General features: G+C 33.0%; 1 protein-coding gene across 1 annotated transcript in view; it reads left to right on the top strand.

Annotated features, from left to right (window-relative positions):
• Window positions 1-9132: 9132 nt before the first annotated feature.
• Window positions 9133-17406, top strand: part of LOC119608673 (semaphorin-5A-like) — a 45529-nt gene continuing 37255 nt past the window's right edge. The window contains exons 1-2 of the mRNA XM_037963178.1: window positions 9133-9241; window positions 13017-13240. Coding sequence (XP_037819106.1) covers window positions 13018-13240 — 223 coding nt within the window. The 5' untranslated portion in view covers window positions 9133-9241; window position 13017. The remainder of the gene's footprint in view (window positions 9242-13016; window positions 13241-17406) is intronic.

Here is a 17406-nt window from a genome sequence, read left to right on the forward strand (position 1 = left end):
GAACAACCTGGTACTACTGTGGCATTTCTACAGGCTGAATTTTTATCTGCAACATTTGTTTTTCCTTCCTACATACATACGCCTATCTAGGAGGTTCAGAGTTTTTAAGTTGGCTTAATGTTTCGGAATGTAGGAGATCAAGATCATAAGAAAGTGTGAGGATCTCCAGATACGGATTTTAATAAAGTGTTAAAATCAGTGTTTTGATCAGGAGTAAATGGAATATTGGTAAACTAGTGAGTGAATATAATACCACAGATGATAAAATATGTATTGCGGTTTTGGATCTGATCTGTGACAGATAAGCTACCATGATTGGTTCGTCTGCATAGACACTATATTGGTAACGAAAAAGCAGTCGTGTTATCTAGAATGGCATGTGCTTCGTATATCTTTAAAGCAATCCGCTGGATCCGATTATTATCGCAGATGCAAAAACAGCGAAAAGGAAGAAACGCTATCATACTTTCTCTCCCACTCCGTCCGGGGCATGTTACCTTAATGAAAGACCGTTATCTTGGTGTTATTGCAATCCCGTGGAAAAGATTTACCTCAAGTCTGCTGGGACTAAGTATAAACTGGTGATGATCAAATGTTGCTCTGGCTGGTCAGTGGGTTGAGGTTCGTTCGGGATCCACATAGTGACTGTGTTTCAATACCCAAATTCGCGGGAGAAAATGTTGGTCTAAAGACTGATATATCAACAGATCTCACTGGGTGATGTGACAGAGTAATTTATGTTAGATTTTTGAATCCGTTGAGTATGTCTTACTCTTTGTGTAGTAGGGCGCCAATATAGTTTTACATTCGGTAGTTACCAGTCATTCCGTAGATCGTTTTTTATGGTCTGAGAATGGAACTGATGTAAGTTAGTCAAAGATAGGGAAAGACTTCAGGGAAGTTCTTGGTGCTGTTGCCATCTCAACGGGATGCATATTGTTACATGTCGTGGCAATTTTTGGGTTTGATTGACTTTGGAAAATTCTACATCCTTTGTCACATTATCTCAACATACAGAGGGATCCTGATTTATTGGCTGGGTATTTTACCATATACGTCTCTAGGTAATGTTGCCGAAGCAACAGAGATTTGTGGTGTGGTTGTGTGGTTGTTCTTTCTTTACGAATGTCAAGAGAAAGAGATTCTTTTGCAACTACCTCAAATAGTCGTGTGTCACTTAGTCGGGTGTCATAATGGAATGCTGGACATTTTTGATATTCGAAAGTATTTGAACCAGAATATTTCCTTAAAATCCTCAAGGATATAATAAAGAAACTGGTAGTATTTTAATGCCGCCTTTAGAGTTTCGTACCATGAGTACTTATGCATCACGATTCCTAAGAGAAAATTTCAAGGAATAATGGACCATATTCTAGGATTCTAGTTTGATAATGAGTTATTTGCAAAATTTTTAGATTTTATTTATGAGAAAGTCAAGTGACTTTGGAAGTATTCTAATGAATCGATGTTACTTGTAATGTAAGAGCGCGTCCAATTTTTAGCATCCCGTCGGCAATCGGTAATGCACAGAATTGACATAATTCAAATTTCTAACGAGGACTCCCACTGGCCATGCTACGTTGGTGAACCGTCCTATCCTTGGTATTATTACAGTCCGGAAATGTAAAAGCTCTACCAATATCTCTAGTTTGTCGAAACTCAGGAGGACCAGAACACCTATCTTATCTGGTACTACTGGCGTTAATGACCTTCAGGATTCATACTATGGGAGTGATCCGTTTAGATTACTTATTGTAATGTGCTCAAAACTAGAACACAAAAATTCCTATCTTATCTGGTACCACGGTCGTTGCTGATCTGCTGGATTTATCCTGTACTAACTATGGGTATGATCCGTTCGTATTACTAGTACTGATTGTGATTGAGATCTAAATCGCTCAAAGAGAATGTAGGTTAAAAACTGATGCTCAGTGAAATTAATATCTCGGTTGAATTTCGGTGTTGTTGAGACAACATAATCCCTCAGAAGACTAAATTTTGGTAATGAGTTCATAACAAATGATTGGATATAGAATGAATGTTGGATCAGAGTTGTGTGATGACTTGCATGGTGTAGGATGTATCATATTCATGAGTTATAGGTGAAAAATTCCCTTATTTTTTAGAATATGTTAAGGGTTTATTCTGATCATACCAGACTTACCGCGGTATATACCCTACGAGCAAGGAACAAAGTCTTACCTTCTTGAGGAAGATCGTACTTCGGCCTACCATGCGTATTTTAGAGACTGAGTTTAAAATATGCCACCGAGGAACACTAGGATTAGATTCACGGATTAGATTTACTTTAAGAACATTACTAGACATAAATTTGGATAATTGGCTTAAATCAATGAAACCCCTATAAAAAAGTATTGAGAAATCAAACCGTATGATCTAGTTAAGGTTGTCACATAATCACAACCTCAAACCGTTTATGCAGAAAGGCAATTTCTATTGCTGCGTGGTATATTTGACCTATGAACTCATATTTTAATAAACTGCACTTTATCGTTTTGCCCAATCGTATTACTTGCCACAGGGATTTGGTATCGGAAACACGACATCAGGGAATAATAAAAGATTTGACAGACGTCGCCAAAACAACATTACCATCAGAGACAGTCGACCAGCATTTACATGAAATTCGGTTGTATTGTAAAGGTTGCTTTACTTTTGCAACTAATCAAGTCGCACTGCTTAAAAAGGTCCTTGGCAGAATTATTATTTTCAGTCAGTTTGTTATTTTGGAACCAGAATGAAACAAATAACACGATTTTAGGTATATCATCTGCCATAAAAGTAACATAATGTTCAGATACATATTGCAAAATTGTTATATGTAAATATTCCATTACAAAGTTCACAAAAAAAAACCGTTTATATTTACTTAGTGCAGTCCCAGTTTCGTGATTTTTCCAACGCTGTCTAACTTTATGCTCAGTTACTCCCTCTAATAAGTGTAAATGGAAATAAAATACATATTTTGTTTAGTATTTTGGTTTTGATAAATTTCACTTATAAATATTTTATTTTGTTTGGCACTATCACATTTCACATCAGCCCACATAAACGTAAACCAGATATGAAAGTACACAACTGATCATAAAACAGACAGACAAAACTTCGTTACTTGTATGAACAATCATACTATTTATGTTAGTGTAACTCTATGTATGAATCTGTGTTACATTAGTAGAATAATCACATCAAATAATTGGCCATGTGTTCCAGCAGTAACTGCAAACAAAAAAAGGTTCTTTTCAGGAAATCTGAAAAAAATCACAAATCTATTTTGGTATGATCTTGCTATGAATACAAACGTATATGGTTTCTATATGGACAACAAGTATGACATTTTTTTTTTGCCTGCTCAACTGATTGCCTGGCTGCCAGTATCATACATTTGCTTCTCTTTCGTATTCCTCCAACACACTCGCACAACAAATGACATGTTATGTATGTATGTTGTTAGTATATTTCTTGTATATTTATCTTTCCCAGTAGATTGGATGGATAATGATCGAATGTTGGTAGAAATAAAATTGTAGTTCCAGATACGAGACTAACGTCAAGAAGATGGGATTTCTTTTTAAGGTTTGGTTATTTTAACAGCTCTAAATATGAGCACACATGCATATACATATCTTTATATCATTGTGTGCGTTTACGTGAATCTACAATCAGTCCATCAAACCAAAAACCCAAAACATATGCATGCATCTTGCAGCTATAGATACGAGTATCTGTGTGCTTTATATCAAACATACGAATATTTACGAAGAATGCCTGCAGTAGTAGTAGTAGTAGTATAATGTTTGGCATGGTTGAATTGTTTGTCTGTCTGTCGGTCTGTCAGTTTGTTTAAATGTTTTGTTTTGCTTCATTATTTATTTGTTTGTCATCTATCATATGTTGTGTTGTATGTGTATGTGCATTGGGCTCTGTAATAAAATCGTAAAAAGTTCTCTTTAAATACAGGCACAGATACAAACGGCAAAAGCGAAACTCATCATCGTCATCAGCCGGCCGGTCAAACAACAATATTTAGGGGTTACCAGATGTTTTTTGGAAGGCAGAATAAGTACTAATTACATATATTGAATTTCCTATCAGTTCCATGTAGTAATTTGCATGGGGGTTGAAAATCATGTTGCATATATGGGTGGTCACTTGGCTAACTGGAAAACTAACCACAATGCTCAATAACAATCTCTCCTCCTTCTCCTTTCTTATACCAAAATCGGTTTCAGAAGTAGAAAATTGTTTAAAAGATATAGCTCTTAGGTTATAGGCAAGTAGTTCCAATACTTGAGCCTTTGCAGTATACAAAAGTCGATCATAACTTGAGCCACCAAGTAGTCCTATTATATGTCCATATCCGGTACAAAATCAATCAGATTCTCTAACAAATGGATCTGTCTTACGAATATCAACCCACAGCTGAAGAAAAATATATTTTATTCTTAAAAGATCATAAAAGTCCTAACATTTCCTCTTCGTCCTCAGTAGAAAAGACTTTTAATTTAATCAGATGATTAAATAAATGGATCTATCTCTTGAATAGAAAGAACGACAAATCCACTAGAATATGAAATATGAACGATTGGGCTTCTCGTGAACCCTATAAACATTTTCTTCTAGATTGTCCTTAAATACCAATGTTATTCGAATAATTCGAAATAACAATACTGAGACATTGCTCCTCGATAGAAGAATATTGTCAATGGGAACGTTAGAGCAAACTTCCATTGGAACCCGCTGGTACACTGGTAAATAAATTATTACTCTTTTCTAAACTAGGAGATAGAATGGGACATTAAAAACCCAGCAACCAAGATATAGTGCCTTCTAACTAATTACAAGTCTAGTTTGCAGACGGAAGTCCACTCTATCATGGAATGTGTAAAATTAATTGGATTAAATAAGGCGTCATATTTTCCGGTAGCAAGAAGACAATGAGTTATGTCTGAGACACTATTGGACTTGAAGGGAGCCATAACAACTTACTCTTCCTGGAGTAAGCTGTGCGACATATGGGGGATAATCGGCAATGAAAGAGTGAAAGCATATACTTGATATAAAGATAGGGAATTGAAAACAGTTTAACGAAACAATAGCGGACTTCATGAACAATAAATCTCACACGGCTGCTTGGAATATAATCCTGAGTATGATCACTAAGATCATATGGAGAAGAGAGAAGAACGAAAAGCCTCCTCATGATGAACTAGTCCGAGCACAACTACATAAAGTTGGACGAACGAATTCAGACGATTGCAGAGCATGTAGAGTGAATAATTAAACTCTTTCATTAACATCAAAATTCTTTTGAGAAATTAGATCCAAATATTTGCATATACTATATTAACATTCCTGAAGAACATTGAGTTTTAAGAAACTACATCCAGAAAAATAAGTTTGGAAAAAATCATATAAAAGGGAAAACACGTACCTCTGCCGATCTCTTGACCAAACAATTCGACAGTTAGTCTTCTGGGGTCTAGAAGTCTAACCGTATCGACCATGCGTCCATTTAGTGGAACACTATTTATATTCCAGAAAACACCGATTACTGCTCCCCCATGCTCCTTCCTCACAAATGAGGTTCTGGAACTCATACTATCAAAGCAGTTCCTATTGGAATGTCATTGGAGGGTCCATCCGAACCACCATCTAACGGCAGATATATGAGCTATAAAATCTCTTGACGAGATGACGAACCATTCGCGCCTAGAGTGCTCTGTGTCCCAAGTCATTTCAATTTATCGGGAAATATTGAAGCGGAGGAACTGGCAAAAGGTGGTTTCAGCCTTTACGCAGGTGAAAATGGTGTCCCATTTTCATGCTGCAAATCTCTAATCCAAAATGAACTTTATATGTATCTCTTCTCAGACAGATGGTAATCCCCGACCTACTGCTCGATATCAAGAATGAACTGGTTTAATGAGGCTTTCTAGAATGTGACTATTGAAGTATCCATTCTGATGGCGCTCTGCATTATGGGTGATCATGCTAGAGGACTGAATCTTCCATATAATAACTACTGCAGGAGTTACCACAATGAGAACGATGAGGAAACTGCTGAACACTTTTTCTCTGCCCAGCTTTGAAGAAGGGTCTGAGTTTCTGAGCACTGCGATACTATATGAACTAGAGGCTCTTTCTAGTATAAATTCGTGTACCATAGAGTCGTTTATTCGTGTCTCTGGTTGGTTTGATTCCACGTTGAACTCGGGCTTGGAATGTCTTATAGATATCTAGTCTAGGTGCAGGAACTGTCACAACGAGAACGATGAGGAAACTGCTGAACACTTTCTTTATCTCTGCCCAGCTTTGAAGAAGGGTCTAAGTTTCTGGGCACTGCGATACTATATGAACTAGAGGCTCTTTCTAGTATAAATTCGTATAACATAGAGTCGTTTATTCGTGTCTCTGCTTGGTTCGATTCCACGTTGGGCTTGGAATGTCTTATAGTTGGTTGGGGGTAGGACAACACAACGCGACCATCATGTGGACCCAAATGAGACGATAACTGGTCGGTCCAATCATTCAATTTGGCGAATATAAATCCACAGACGGTCACTGGTCGGTTCAATCGTTCAATTTGGAAAATATAAATCGGTAATCAGAGATCTATTTATGAAATAATGATATATGTAGCGCAATCGAAAGCGCTGCTACATAATAGGAATAAAAACCTAAACAACATCTGGCAACTCTAATAACTCTATTATAAAGTACTGCTATACTTAAACATTATCATGATCGTCATCAAACATCATAATCACCATCATTATTATCATCATCAGCGTCAAGTAGTACAATACTCGAATACGAGTAAATAAATAAATAAAAAGTTGGAACGACCTTACCAAATACGTATGAAGATCGTAAAATCTACTATATGTTTGTAACTGTGTGTGTGTGTATTCATGAGTATCTAACTACTCGTTTGTTACGTACGTATCGTATTTTTTACTACGTCACTAAAGTACTAGATATAAACGAGCATACGCTATACGTACTCACTCACAATTCGTACAGTAGTAAGTTGATTTCTTATTATTATTATTGTAATTTTTTGTTGTTGTTATAAATGTACATACACATTGCTCGTTTAATTAAATTTTTTTCTTGTCATTTCATATTTCTTTTATTTTTGTATTCCTGTGTTAAACACACACGCACACAACTCGTTCTAACGAATAAATACATGTTATTTGTATCTGGCAAATACGTTTTGAAGTTATTGTTTATAGAGTCCAACTCTCTCGGTTAGTGAAAAAGAGTATGTTCCAGGCATGGAAAATTCAGTACTTTTGTACTTTTTTCAGTACTTTTTGATATCGAAAAATAACACACATTTTCGCTATTTTTTCTAAATTATAAAACCTTTGATAAATAGAATACATAATAGCAAATAGTTTAGTCCTTTAGTGATATAGTCTACTGGAGACTATAATCTAGTCTATAGTCTAGTCTATAGTCTAGTCTAGTAGGTCTAGTCAGTACTAGTCTAATAGTCTAGTCGATAGTCTAGTCTATAGTCTAGTCTATAGTCTAGTCTAGTAGTCTAGTCCTAGTAGTCTAGTCTATAGTCCTAGTCTATAGTCTAGCTATGGTCTAGTCTATAGTCTAGTCTATGAGTCTAGTCTATAGTCTAGTCCTATAGTCTAGTCTAGTCTAGTCTATAGTCTAGTCTATAGTCTAGTCTATAGTCTAGTCTATAGTCTAGTCTATAGTCTAGTCTATAGTCTAGTCTATAGTCTAGTCTAGTCTATAGTCTAGTCTATAGTCTAGTCTATAGTCTAGTCTAGTCTAGTCTATAGTCTAGTCTAGTCTAGTCTAGTCTAGTCTATAGTCTAGTCTAGTCTATAGTCTAGTCTAGTCTATAGTCTAGTCTATAGTCTAGTCTAGTCTATAGTCTAGTCTAGTCTATAGTCTAGTCTAGTCCTAGTCTAGTCTATAGTTCTATAGTCTAGTCTATAGTCTAGTCTATAGTCTAGTCTAGTCTAGTCTAGTCTAGTCTATAGTCTAGTCTATAGTCTAGTCTATAGTCTAGTCTATAGTCTAGTCTATAGTCTAGTCTATAGTCTAGTCTATAGTCTAGTCTATAGTCTAGTCTATAGTCTAGTCTATAGTCTAGTCTATAGTCTAGTCTATAGTCTAGTCTAGTAGTCTAGTCTATAGTCTAGTCTATAGTCTAGTCTATAGTCTAGTCTATAGTCTAGTCTATAGTCTAGTCTATAGTCTATTCTAGTCTAGTCTATAGTATAGTCTTTAGTCGAGTCTAGTATATATTCTAGTCTATAGTCTAGTCTACAGTCTAGTCTATAGTCTATTCTAGTCTAGTCTATAGTCTAGTCTTTAGTCGAGTCTAGTATATATTCTAGTCTATAGTCTAGTCTACAGCCTAGTCTATAGTCTAGTCTATAGTCTAGTCTGTAGTCTAGTCTATAGTCTAGTCTATAGTCTAGTCTATAGTCTTGTCTACAGTCTTGTTTATAGTCCAGTCCATAGTCTGGTCTATAGTCTAGTCTATCATCTAGAGAAAATGAGTTTAGTACTTTAAAACCTATTATAAAATTTCAATTTTCCATGCCTGGTAGGTACTTACAATTTATTTTGTACACGATCTTCTCTATCATGTTGTATGGTTTATGTTATTGTTGTTATTTTTTCTCATTTCAGTTTCTGTTTTCTTATGGTCTTTCGTACTCTCGCTCTCTGTAGTAGGGTTTTGAGTTTGAAACCAATAGATTTTGAATTCAGTTCGTGTTTATGCTTCGTTGTTAAAGGTTTCGTGCTGGAAAAACTAAACGCATGCGTTTCTTTTTAAAAATAAATAAAAAAGATATTTATGAATTTATGTAAAATCTATAAACGGTATTCGTAACTTTAAGTGGTTAAAAAATTGAAAAAAGAGTTTCAAATCTTTTCAAAACAGCAAAACAAAATCTTATCAGAAAAAGTTCAATTACTGTGATTTTAAAGAAATAATTGGAATAAAAAATCTATATATTTTAAATAAAGAAATATTTAAAATAAATTAAAGTGAAATTTTTATAAAAAAAAATAAAAATCATTTTGTGCAAAAATGTTGTAAACAACAGAGAAAAAATTTATGTATTTTACTGTGAAAATGTTTATTGCAAAAAAATCTTTACAATTTTCTCATATCTTGGATTTATTTTATGATCTTTAAACAATTTTAAGCGGATTATATTAAATATTGAAGGTAAACAAAAACTTTTAAAACCGATCTATAACAAAGTTGCCAACAATAGCTTTAGACTTCATTGAATTTCTCACCTACTTTAAATCCGTTGGTTCCGGTTCTGGAGTTTTTTTGTGTTTTGTTTTAAAACAGACAAATAAATTTAAATTTTTTTTCTTTTTTGTGGCTTAAAAAACTAAGTTTTTGATTTTAATATGATTTTAATGAATTATACTAATACAGTTGCAAAAAAATTGTGTGTATATATAGAGAAATGTATGTAAATTATTTTGAATAGATTCCTATGAATAGATAAATATTGTGATCTTAATTAAGACAGTGGGTGAGAAGCGTGTCAGTGTTTTGCTAACATATGTTAAGTGTTTGACAATTGGCGCAAAATGTGGGTAGGGGATCGTGGAAAGTAATTTAAAAGAATTTGGAAAAAATCATACAAATTATGAGAGTTTCGTTTCTAATAAAATCATTGACGTTTTTAAAGTGGAGTTTCATAAAAAACTTCTAATTAGAAAATTATATTAACTTCAATTTTGGATCGTGCGATCTAGGGTCATAACCCGCTTTAAAAGTTCAGCTCAAAATAAGAAAATCTTGAATGGTGTGCTGATTCCGAAAATGAAAACAAAAAAGTCGTATCAACCAAAAATTTGCGAAATTTTTGATCCTTAAAACCTCGTGACTCTATACTTTTGCACCAAATATTCATTTCTGCAATTTTACAGAAATGGTAAATATTCATCGTCTCCGCCTCTAGACTTATTCTTTAAGATAAGTTAACTGACAATATTGCGAAACTTTATGGAAATCGTAGTGAAATATTATTTAGTTTTCAAAAGATTTGAATCAGACTCCTAACAGTATATGTACAACAGGATTCATATTTATAAAGACGTCGAAAAAGATTTATATTAACCCTCAAACGTAAATGAATTAATATATGAACTAAATATTTTATACTATAATCCGAAAAATTTCTGAAATTGTTCTCATTGATCGATTTCAATTATTTCAATAACGAATATTCCTCATCAAAAGATATTATTTTAAGAATATTTCATATCCCTTAAGCTTAAGTATACACAGTTGTCAGATCTTACATGGCTGGCATATCTGACAATGTGACAATAATGTACTAAAAATTGTTAGCAATAGGTAAATTGTCAGTTCAGACGATTGTAAGAAACCTTACAATTTCATTGCCAGACAATTGTCAGATAATATAAAATTTGTCACTTTACACTGTTGGCAGATTGTTGTATGACAAATGATACCAGATCTTATTTAGGCATATGTTCTTTTAATGTACCGTGTTGCCAATAGAAAACTCTTAACTCTGCATAAAATTAGCACATCGGACAATACAAATTGTCATACAATTATCTGGCAATGTTAACGTAATATGTTTACACGTTTCTTAGATGTCTGACTATATTATTGTTTTACAATAAACTGGCTATGCTTTTTCTGACAACGTTGTAAGATCTTACAACCGTGTATACATAGTTTTAGTCCTCTTCAACAGACATATGGACGGACATTTTGGCTCTTGGGCTTAAAACTAAGACTCGATCCACAAACAACACATGTTCTGATTTTGAATATATCAGAAGTTGAACTTTTTTGACTTCAGTTAGATCTAGGAAAAGTAAAATGATTTCCTCCCATGATCAGGAAAAAATTCACATTGTAAAGATCATAATCTTCAATTAAGTAAGATCATACACTTAAAATAAAAAAGTAGGCTGCTTCTGGTAGGTTAGTAATAATGTTCTAATCTATCAGGTCGTGGAAACAATTCCCACCAGAAACTCTGGAAGAGGAGCGCACAACCGTCCCGCTAGTGATCTAAGTTGATCTGATTATAGTGGGGAATGAAAATAACCTAATATAAGCGCCAAATAAGTGGGTTACGAACTTATTTGGTTGTAAACTTATTAGCATCGAACTTTATAACAAATCATATTTTGAAGGGGGCTTTGTATAGGGGCTAGCGTCAAATGAGGTCCTATAATTATAAAATTCATGAAGGTCTTCAAGACTAGTATAGAACTTGGTTCTGCAGCTTTTAGTCGGGATACGAGTATATTAAAGATAATTATGAACTTTAAAACCCTATTCGGCGGGTTCAGTTGTATGTGGTGCTAGGTGAAATGATGGATCGATGTTAATCATTTTCAATAGAAGATCAAGTGCCAAATTTCATTGAATTATCTTCAAAATTGCAACCTGTAGTTTGATTACAAGGTTTAGAAACCCTATTCTGGGATTCAGTTGTATGGGGGCTAAGTGAAATAATAGACCGATCTTAACCATTTTCGTCCCTTGGGCAATGGAAGATCATGTACCAAATTTCATTAAATTATCTTTAAAATTGCAACCTGCAGTGTGATTACAAGGTTTAAATGGACGGACAGACTCATCAAATGATTCTAAGCCGATTGGTATACTTTAAGGTGGGCATATGGTCCTATATCCAATCCCCACTAAAGTGGTGTATGGTATAAAAATAATCTCGAAATTTTATAGAATTATCTGAAAAATTCTACTAGAAGTTTGAATGCTAGTTTCAAATTCCTATACATACGGTCGGATTTGATATAGTCGACTCAGAATATGATCCCCACCATTGTGGTATAAATTGTGCGATTTTTGGTACAAAGTGGTAATCCAAAATAGTAAATTCAAAATCATCTTTTCGAGATCTGAATATGAAATTCTTTTAACAAAATTTTATTGACTATAGACTATAGTCTGGACTATAGAATAGACTGTAGTCTGGACTATAGAATAGACTATAGACTGTTGTCTGTATTACAGAATAGAATAGTCTACACCCTAGACTATAGAATAGACTGTAGTCTAAACTATAGAATGGACTGTAGTCTAGATTATAGAATATTCTGTAATCTGGACTATAGAATAGATTGGTTTTCAGAATAGACTTTAGTCTGGACAATTCTACAAACAGACTATAGTCTAGACTGTAGAATAGACTTTAGTCTGGACTATGGAATAGACTATAGTCTGTATTATAGAATAAACTATAGAGTGGACTATATCATAGACTATCATAGACTATATACCATAGTTTGGACTATTGCCTGGACTATGGAATAGATATAGGCTATGGTCTTAGCTTTTAATAGATTATAGTCTTGGCTACAGAATATACTATAGTCTAGACTCTAGAGTAGACTATAGTCTGCACTATAGAATAGACTATAGTCTAGACTCCAGACTATAGAGAAGACTGTAGTCTGAACTATAGAATGGACTGTAGTTTGGACTATGGAATAGACTGTAATCTGGACTATAGAATAGATTGTATATTGGTTTACAGAATAGACTTTAGTCTGGACTATGGAATAGACCAGATTTAGAGACCCCAAGAACACACAGTTCTAGTTCTTCCAGAGCCTGTTATATATCGGTTCATACTTGACTATAGCCTTCATTTAAATTAAGATTTCATAAATCGCTTCAAAATTCCCGATATTAGGATGCAATAGAATATGTTAGAGTTTGTTTTCTATAAAATATATTTTGCAATTGACTTCAGTTCTTGTTGGCAACAATTAGTTGTTACTACTAATAGTTTAAATAATTATTTCCAACTAAAACAGCAATTACTAAAGTAAATGTAGTAATTTAAACACCTCTACTAACTTCTAATTATTAATTTCATAATATAAAAGATAAATTTAATAGCTTAACACAATTATTCATAATTTATTTAATACTTCTATTGTTTATTTTCTTATACATATATTTACAGTATGATAATACTACACCTGCTAGATAAAACTAATTACAATAACAAAATGTTATTACAAATCTTAATATTTCTAATCACTTTGGTGAGTTTACACAATCCCACAGAGGGATTTCATCAACAGCACCATCATCAACAGCAGCAACAGCAACATCATCAGCAAATGATTAATTTAGAGGCTAATTATGAATTAATCGAAAATGATTCCCGTTACATTTCATATCAAGGTAAGTTATAAAATTTTATTTAAAATCACACACTCAATAATTCACGTAGTTAGTGATTAACGCAGATTTTATTTAAAGTCACAGCATGTAAATGGGAACATATTTTTTTCTTGTGTAGATAATGTGTTTTAAGCTTAGAGTGATTGTCCAAAATTAATTTTATTCGTACTTGAACTTTAGGCGGAAGATTATTTTCCATTTCGAAAGTTTGTCTTTTAACTCTATACACTACTTGAAGATCCGTTGAAATGAGATTAATTCTCATAAATTGTACTACGCACAATCTTGAGTTTTTTTATATTTTTTGAAATTTTTTTATTATTACATGCGTACGTTGTACGACTCGTGTACATGTTCGCATTTTTTTAAGTGTAAAATAAATAATTTAATCTGTAGTTAAAGCATTGCATGTGATAATGACAGATACTAAAAAAAACTAAAATCAACTTAATTTAATTGAATTATAGCTGTCTTTGATTAAGAAAAAATTATGTTGATTGGAACACAATTTAAATAACAAAAAACGCGGAAAAATTGTCATCTGTACTCTACTAGAGATTTCGAAAATTCTTTAAAGTTTTGAACATATACAATAGACTATCATCTGGACTATAGAATACTTAGACTATAGTCTGGACTACAAAATAGACTATCGTCTGGACTATAGAATAGACAATATTCTAGAATAGCATATAGTCTCTACTATAGAATAGACAATAGTCCAGACTATAGAATAGACTATAGTCTGGACTATAGAATAGACTATAGTCTGGACTATAGAATAGACTATAGTTTGGACTATAGATTAGACTATAGCCTGGACTATTGAATAGACTCTAGTCTGGACTATTGAATAGACTATAGTCTGGAGTACAGAATAGACTATAGTCTGGACTATAGAATAGACTATAGTCTGGACTATAGAATACATTATAGTCTGGACTATAGAATACATTATAGTCTGGACTATAGAATACATTATAGTCTGGACTATAGAATACATTATAGTCTGGACTATTGTCTAGAATGTAGAATAGACTACAGTCTGGGCTAGAGAATAGATTATAGTCTGGACTATAGAATAGATTATAGTCTGGACTATAGAATAGATTATAGTCTGGACTATAGAATAGATTATAGTCTGGACTATAGAATAGATTATAGTCTGGACTATAAAATATACCATAGTATGGACTATAGAATAAACTATAGTCTGGACTATAGAATAGATTATAGTCTGGACTGTAGAATAGATTATAGTCTAGACTATAGAGTAGATTATAGTCTGGACTATAGAATAGACTATAGTCTGGACTATAGAATAGACTATAGTCTGGACTATAGAATAGACTATAGTCTGGACTATAGAATAGACTATAGTCTGGACTATAGAATAGACTATAGTCTGCACTATAGAATAGACTATAGTCTGGACTATAGAATATATTATAGTCTGGACTATAGAATAGATTATAGTCTGGACTGGACTGGAATAGACTATAGTCTGGACTATAGAATAGACTATAGTCTGGACTATAGAATAGATTATAGTCTGGACTATAGAATAGATTATAGTCTGGACTATAGAGTAGATTATAGTCTGGACTATAGAGTAGATTATAGTCTGGACTATAGAGTAGATTATAGTCTGGACTATAGAGTAGATTATAGTCTGGACTATAGAGTAGATTATAGTTTGGACTATAGAATAGACCATAGTATGGACTATAGAATAGACTATAGTCTAGTCTATAGATTATAGTCTGGACTATAGAATAGATTATAGTCTGGACTATAGAGTAGATTATAGTCTGGACTATAGAGTAGATTATAGTCTGGACTATAGAGTAGATTATAGTCTGGACTATAGAATACATTATAGTCTGGACTATTGTCTAGAATGTAGAATAGACTACAGTCTGGGCTAGAGAATAGACTATAGTCTGGACTATAGAATAGATTATAGTCTGGACTATAGAATAGATTATAGTCTGGACTATAGAATAGATTATAGTCTGGACTATAGAATAGATTATAGTCTGGACTATAAAATATACCATAGTATGGACTATAGAATAAACTATAGTCTGGACTATAGAATAGATTATAGTCTGGACTGTAGAATAGATTATAGTCTAGACTATAGAGTAGATTATAGTCTGGACTATAGAATAGACTATAGTCTGGACTATAGAATAGACTATAGTCTGGACTATAGAATAGACTATAGTCTGGACTATAGAATAGACTATAGTCTGGACTATAGAATAGACTATAGTCTGGACTATAGAATAGACTATAGTCTGGACTATAGAATAGACTATAGTCTGCACTATAGAATAGACTATAGTCTGGACTATAGAATATATTATATTCTGGACTATAGAATAGATTATAGTCTGGACTATAGAAATGACCATAGTATGGACTATAGAATAGACTATAGTCTGGACTATAGAATAGACTATAGTCTGGACTATAGAATAGACTATAGTCTGGACTATAGAATAGACTATAGTCTGGACTATAGAATAGATTATAGTCTGGACTATAGAGTAGATTATAGTCTGGACTATAGAGTAGATTATAGTCTGGACTATAGAGTAGATTATAGTCTGGACTATAGAGTAGATTATAGTTTGGACTATAGAATAGACCATAGTATGGACTATAGAATAGACTATAGTCTAGTCTATAGATTATAGTCTGGACTATAGAATAGATTATAGTCTGGACTATAGAGTAGATTATAGTCTGGACTATAGAGTAGATTATAGTCTGGACTATAGAGTAGATTATAGTCTGGACTATAGAGTAGATTATAGTATGGACTGTAGAATAGACCATAGTATGGACTATAGAATAGACTATAGTCTGGACTATGGAATAGACTATACTCTGGACTGTAGAATAGATTATAGAATAAACTATAGAATAGACTATTAAAAATAGACTATAGTCTGGACTATAGAATATACTATAGTCTGGACTATAGAATATACTATAGTCTGGACTATAGAATATACTATAGTCTGGACTATAGAATAGACTATAGTCTAGACTATAGAATAGACTATAGTCTGGACTATCGAATAGACTATAGTCTGGACTATACAATAGACTATAATCTGGACTATAGAATAGACTATAATCTGGACTATGGAATAAACTATAGTCTAGACTATAGTCTGGACTATAGAATAAACTGCAGAATAGACTATAGTCTGGACTATAGAATAAACTGTAGAATAGACTATAGAACAGACTATAGAAAAGACTATAGAATAGACTATAGTTTGGACTATAGAATAGGATATAGACTGGACTATAGAATAGACTATTGTCTGGTCTATAGGATAGACTATAGTCTAGACTATGGAATAGACTATAGTCTGGACTATGGAATAGACTATTGTCTGGACTGTAGAATAGACTATAGTCTGGACTATAAAATAGACTATAATCTGGACTATACAATAGACTATAATCTGGACTATAGAATAGACTATAGTCTGGGCTATAGAATAGACTATAGTCTGGGCTATAGAATAGACTATAGTCTGGGCTATAGAATAGAATGTAGTCTGGACCATAGAATAGACTATAGAATAGACTATAGTCAGGACTAACGAATGGACTAAAGTCTGGACTGTAGGATATGTTATAGTTTGGAGTATGGAGCAGACTAATGTGTAAACTACAGAGTTGACTATAGTCTGTAGAATAGTTTTTAGATCAGTTGCATAATGACACAAAATTTAAGTTAAAAACCTAATTGTTACTGGGAGGCAACTTTTGCAAATCTTATCATTATATCTATTATACTGAAATTAACCATGTAAAACATAAAATTTAATTCCACATAACTAGCCAATAAAACAAGAAGTAATGATGTCTGCGGTAGGTCTTCTACCTAAATAGGTTATATTCAAATTTGACTACGGATTTAGCAAGCGTAACATGTAAATACTACGACTATATACTCATATTACTTAACTTATATTTCGCTTAAGCATAATAAAAACTTTAAAAATGATCCAATATTTTATTTGATTTTCATGTTAACAGACAAATAGTAAATGTTACATCGTTATTTCTGCTTGAAAGATTTTAGTATTTTATAATTTTTTGTATAAAATCCCCTGTTATTATATTTTTTCTTCTCG

Source organism: Lucilia sericata, unplaced genomic scaffold (assembly GCF_015586225.1).
Source record: "Lucilia sericata isolate MDLA Ls3-8-SP2 unplaced genomic scaffold, ASM1558622v1 Contig000868F_arrow, whole genome shotgun sequence".
Taxonomy (NCBI): domain Eukaryota; kingdom Metazoa; phylum Arthropoda; class Insecta; order Diptera; family Calliphoridae; genus Lucilia; species Lucilia sericata.